At 49.1% G+C, this 6,000-nt stretch overlaps 1 protein-coding gene across 1 annotated transcript in view; it reads left to right on the forward strand.

Moving 5' to 3' along the window:
• The window catches only part of MINAR2 (membrane integral NOTCH2 associated receptor 2), a 32,932-nt gene extending 28,064 nt beyond the window's left edge, over window positions 1-4,868 (forward strand). Inside the window, exon 3 of the mRNA XM_048504576.1 lies at window positions 4,670-4,868. Within this exon, the coding sequence (XP_048360533.1) occupies window positions 4,670-4,849 (180 nt within the window). The 3' untranslated portion in view covers window positions 4,850-4,868. The remainder of the gene's footprint in view (window positions 1-4,669) is intronic.
• Window positions 4,869-6,000: the final 1,132 nt, after the last annotated feature.

Consider the following 6,000-nt stretch of genomic DNA (forward strand, 5'->3'; position numbering starts at 1 on the left):
GCTGCTTTTGCTCCCTAGCACCCAAGGCCAGCCAGTTTCCAGAACAGTTTTCAGACCATCTGTGGCAACTTGGCGACAGTCGATAGCTGAAGGTGTCTTGCAGTCCCTGGCTCTGGCTACATGTCGTGCTTATGATGGGGCTTTGAGCATGTTCTTTGCCTTTGTGGCATCTATTGGCGAGCCTGTTCGGCAGGGAATTTCTAAGGACCTTGTGCTCCAGTACCTGGTTGATTTAAGGGACCGCCAAATTGCCGCCCGAACTACGAAGGTCCATTTGGCGGCCATATACTTTTTCAGTCAGGCCCTGGGAATCACTGACCATTCCCACTCTTTTGAAGCATGAAGAGCCGTGGCTGGTTGGCAGCGGTCTTTCCCTAGGCCACAAGACAGTAGGCGGCCCATTACAAAGGAGCTCCTGGGAACACTGCTCATCAACGTTATTCTACGTATTTACTTTGGCCTTTTATGGAGCTTTCCGGTGCAGTGAACTTGTTGCCCCCTCCACCACATCATCGGCCCCTTTGGCATTGCAAAGGGGTGATGTGTCCATGGTTGATGGGGAGATATTGGTATGGTTGGTGGGGTCGAAAACTGACCAGCGGCATTGGGGAACACAAATAACATTGTGCCCCTCCCCCCAGGTGTACCTTGCCCGGTGGTTCACATGACGGCATTCTTGGCCGCCCATCCAGATCGTCAGGGTCCACTGTTCATCCATAGTGATGGGTCAGATATCAATTCACAGCTGTCCTGCAGCAATGCTTGCAATTTTTGGGCCTTCCTGCTGAACACACAGCTCATTCTGTTTATGGAGGGGGGAGCAACCGCCGCCCCTGCAGCTCTACAGCACTGTTTGGAGGCGGTCGCTGGTTGGTTGCGACAGAGCAGGCTAAAACTGAATCCATCGAAGACGGAGATCCTCTGGCTTGGCCGCGAAGGGGGGGGGTGGGATTTTCCAGCTGCCGGTGTGGGAGGGGGTCACATTGGTGCCGACCCCTTCCGTTCGCAGCCTGGGGGTCCACCTGGATTTGTCTCTCTCATTGAGACCCAGGTGGCCCATACAACCCGGGCTGCCTTTTTCCATCTTCGCCAGGCCCGGCGGCTGGCTCCCTTCCTCTCCAGAGCGGACCTAGCCACCGTGATCCACGCAACGGTCATTTCCAGGCTAGACTATTGTAACTTGCTCTACGCGGGCCTTCCCTTGCGTCTGATCCGGAGATTAAAATTGGTCCAGCATGCGGCGGCGCGCTTGTTAACAGGTAGCGCCACCTGGGAACATATTCAACCTGTATTGCACCAGCTGCACTGGCTTCCAGTAGAGTTCCGGATCACCTTCAAGGTGTTGGTGTTGACCTTTAAGGCCTTACGTGGCCTGGGACCATCATATCTTCGAGACCGCATCACCCCATATGTCCCTGCACGGCCTCTCCGGTCGGGGGGGAGTGCCAACTTATCCACTGGTGGTCCTCTGGCTCCTTCAAAGCAATGCGGTGCTGGCCTCCCACGCTGGGTTACGGCCAGGGCCTTTTACAGCCCTGGCCCTGGCCTGGTGGAACGCTCTTCCTCCAGCTGTCCGGGCCCTGCGGGACCTTGGGTTGTTCCGCAGGGCCTGCAAGACGGAGCTGTTCCGCCGGGCCTTTGGAGAAGACGGCCGCTAATAGTGCCCCCCTTCCTTCCTGTGGCCCTGACATCTAGGCCAACATACCACCCTACTTAACGACTTCGCCATGCCTCCCTTTCCAGGGGAGAGGGAATTTTAAAGGTGGAACATAAGGCGTCAATCACATATTAATTATATCTCTATCAACTGAGATTATGTAAACTAAATTTCTAGTTTTATAGCTGCTTTTAAATGTTTAATTGTTTTATATTGTTATTTTATATGTTGTACACCGCCCAGAGCCCTTCGGGGATGGGGCGGTATAAAAGTCTAATTAAATAAATAAATAAACAGTTTGGTTCCCACTCCTTCCGGATCGGAGCGGCAACCTCGGCCTCCCAAGAGGGCCAATCTGCAGCTGAGATTCAGGCTATAGGCTGCTGGAAGTCTCTGGCCTACTGTGTATACGTCCAGCCTCACCTTTCGTTGTAACTCTGTTCTCTTTTATAGTTCCGGTGGTGCGTTGGTACCAAGTATGGATGGTGGGCCACAGCATTATGTACTGGGCTGGTTGTTATGCAGCGAAGTCCAGATGGGGAGACCACCTAGGACTGGACTCTTCTATTAACATTCGATGTTTTGTGAGATGAGGCATGAGGTGGCATTCTCTATTCCCTTTGTTGCGGGACTCCATCCTTCAATTTGGCTTCCCTGATGCAGTTGTGCTACAATTGGGGGAAAATGACATTCCTGTTTTGAAGGGAGTGGCCTTGCAGAACCTCATGAAGGCTGACCTGAACTTACTGCGTTGTAAGATGCCAAAGACCAAACTATTCTGGTCGTGCTTATTAGAATGGAGGGCTTGGAGGGATGCTGTTTCTCCAGCCAGGATAAATAAAGCCAGGTTTAAGGCCTGTCGGTCTGCAGCCTGGGTTGTACAAGATATAGGAGGGGATGTTATTCTCCATAGTGATATATCCTACGTGCTGGAAGCGCTGTTTTTGCCCGATTGAGTACACCTATCAGATTGGGGCCAGGACATCTGGCTACACGGCGTCCAATATGCTCTGATGCAGTGACTTTGCGGCACGCACTGAGCTGTGTGACTCTGGGCCGCTGAAGCTGGGGTGGGGGCTGTTGTTTAACAGCTCGGTGGCGGTTCGGGCATAAGAGCACATCCTATTTTGGGAAGGCAGTAGCTTGCATGTCGGACCTTCCCATGTCGGGGGCCTCCATATGAGGTCCGAGGTGGCGTTAGCGCTCGTGAGGGCAAGCCTTGGGGCCGCGCAGAGAGCTCGCTGCCCGGCAGGGAGGGGTGTCACAAATTGGGTTTGCGTCCATGTGGCACCTAGTAACTTCCTGTTCCAGTTCCCTTGGGGGATGTCCGGGACAGGGGTTCTGTCTGAAGGGCCTAAGGGGTCAGCTGGGGCTGCCCTATAACCAGGTTCAGCGGTTCGCTGCCTGGGGGCCAGGATGTGCTTTGTTATGCTCGCCCAGCTTCAAGGTTTTGTTATATGTTAAATAAATTGGGCTGCGGCCGATTTCTTTTCCAACAAATACGTGTTGTTATTAATAGAACGAGTCTCCACACATCCGCATGCAATGGAATTTGCATGGTTTTGTATCAATTGATATGTAAACATGTTCTCTTTCTATGATCACTGTTAAGACACCTTTTTTAGTAGCCAATGCCATTAATTCAGCTTATATAGTAAATGAATTGTCATTGTTACACACTGGCTGTCCCTTTACTAAATATCATTCTGATATGCCCCAGGTTGGGCATATCCACCAAGTTTGTCTCACATTCTCTTTGCTTCAAAACCTTGTACTGCATGTGCTTTTTCCTAATCCTAATAGTGACACAGAAGGCACCTTGTATCTTCAGATGATAGACGTGGAAGGTTTTTATTTGCACAGAACCAAAAGTTTTAGACTTTTTCCTCTATTGGTTCTAGGAAGGCCCAGAAGGTTTGTTGCAGTCACCCTCTTGATGTTATTAGATACTGCTATTAAAGAAACTGTTAATCATTGGCTCAGAGTCAGCATGATGTAATGGTTAAGAGCAGCAGACTCTAATCCTAAAAACCAGATTTGATTTCCCACTCCTCCACATGAAACCTTCTGGGTGACCTTGGGTGAGTAACAGTTCTTTCAGAACTTCCTCAGCCCACGTGGCAATGGCAAACTATCTCGAAATGTCTCTTGTTTTGGAAATCCTTTGGGGTCATCATGAGTTTGCTATGCCTTGATGGCACACAAGAACACATGCATTAATTGGCTAGAATGCTGTGTCTCTTGCAGATTACTGCTTATTTCACCCACTCTTCTTTGGTTGCATTCTTTAAAGGAGTTTTGAAAGACAATATCTCAGGTGGCTACTTGGTCTTTCAATTCCACATTTATTAAACATTTCTTGGTGGGTGCAAATTCCAGGAAGAAAACAGCAGCTGCAATAAATTTTCAACAGTTTACTCACCTGAAAGTTTCTCATCTGTATCCTCAGTAACAAGAGAGTGACTGCAACAAAACTTTCTGGGCCTTTCTGGAACCATTAGAGTAGAGGTAAGGGTCTAAAACTTTTGGTTCTGTGCAAATAAAACCTTCCACATCTATCATCTGAAGAATCCAAGGTGCCATTCTTTCCAATATGAGGCTGAACAGAAGTCATCATGACAGTTTGGAAAACAGTTTGAATTTACCTGTAGCTGTTATTCATCAAGTGATGCCTTTATGCAAATGCACATTCCTTTCCCGCAGTAAGGTCTCCATTTATCATGTGTGCCTCCTTGGACCTCTGCAGAGGCAAGGGAGATTTGAAGGAAGAAACTGGTCACAAGACAGAAACATTGAGAAAGTACATTGGAAGGGAGAGAATTCACTCTAGAAAACTTCTCTGTGGCTGGTTGTGTGCAGTTCTCAATATGAACCAGCACAGAAGCAATTACAGGTCTACGCATTTTCATTCTTACTATTTATTCTTCAGTAAAGAATGGTAGCCAAAATATATTTAATTCCCTATGTTTGTTATTTATATGCAATTCAAGAACCAAACTAATTTTCTTGTAGGAAAATCCAAACGATTTACACTACTGGTTGGAGGATCTTTACACTCCAGGATATGACACCTTGCTGAAAAAGAAAGAGAGAGAGAGAAAACGTTCCAGATACTGCTGCATTGTGCTGTTCTTAATGTTGCTTCTTTGTATCTTGATAGCTATAGTGACTCTTTGCATTCTGTTTACCTGATACAACCAAATTTATAGATACTTTTAGCCATAGATACTTTTGGCCAATTCTTTTTTGTATTATTTGCATTTCAAACACCATTACTGAAATAAAAGGATTTCTATTCTTTTATTGTTTTGGAAACTTTTGCTATACAGTTCTGTTCAGTTCTGCTTTAACTAAGACTGTTCTGCACAGCACAATTATACAATTATACAATTGGTATCTTACAACCCGGCTCTATTTTATCCTGGTTTCTCCCTTTGCATAGGGTGCCCGTTTCTGTGAAGGAGTTGAGTTAAGACCAGGAGGAAATACTCCAATTTCTTTTGCACAAGCCCAGCTTTGTTTGTTTTTACAACGTAGGTGCAGCACTTGTGCTTGAACATCCCTAGTGTGCTGCATTCTGATTGGCTCTGCCTCCCCTCCCAAAGGTATTGCTTCTGAATGATGGATCCACAGCAACAGCAGAAAAACCAAGCAGCATCCCCCCCCTCTTTTATCTAGCTTTGGAAAGGAGCTGATGCAGTGAACAATGGGGCAAGCACATTGTGCTATACCAGGGGTCGGCAACCTTTACCACACAAAGAGCCATTTGGACCTGTTTTCCACAGCCCCAAAAATCTACTGAGCTGTAGAGGCGGCTTCACACAGAGCCATCTCCAGTTCAGCCCCTCCACTCACCTTTCCTTCCAACGCTGGGAGGTGGAGGGAAATCTCCTCTGCCCGATGGAGCAGGCAACTGCCTGCTCCATGGGACAGAGGGGGGATGGTGGCTGTGGCCTGCCTGGTGCCGCTGCCTCTTGCGCTGCGGGATGCCCCGGCGCCGGGCAGGGAAACCCCCTCTGCCCGACGGAGCACACAGCCACCTGCTCTGTGAGGCAGAGGGGGGATGGCGGCTGAGGTGATGGCAGAAGGGGGATGGCGGCTGCTCTGGAGGGACACACCCACGCTACCCTCTGACCTCCAGGGGTTGGAGGGCAGTGTGGGCGTGTCCCTCCAGCCCTCCAAAGCAGCGCTGGAAGGAGAGGTGAGTGGAGGGGGTACGAAAAGATGTGCCCTCACACACGAAGCCACCTCCAGTTCGGCTGTTCCACTCACCTTTCCTTCCAGCACTGCTCTGGAGGGCTGGAGGGACACGCCCACGCTACCCTCCGACCTCCAGGCCATGC

This window comes from Sphaerodactylus townsendi, linkage group LG07 (assembly GCF_021028975.2).
Source record: "Sphaerodactylus townsendi isolate TG3544 linkage group LG07, MPM_Stown_v2.3, whole genome shotgun sequence".
Taxonomy (NCBI): domain Eukaryota; kingdom Metazoa; phylum Chordata; class Lepidosauria; order Squamata; family Sphaerodactylidae; genus Sphaerodactylus; species Sphaerodactylus townsendi.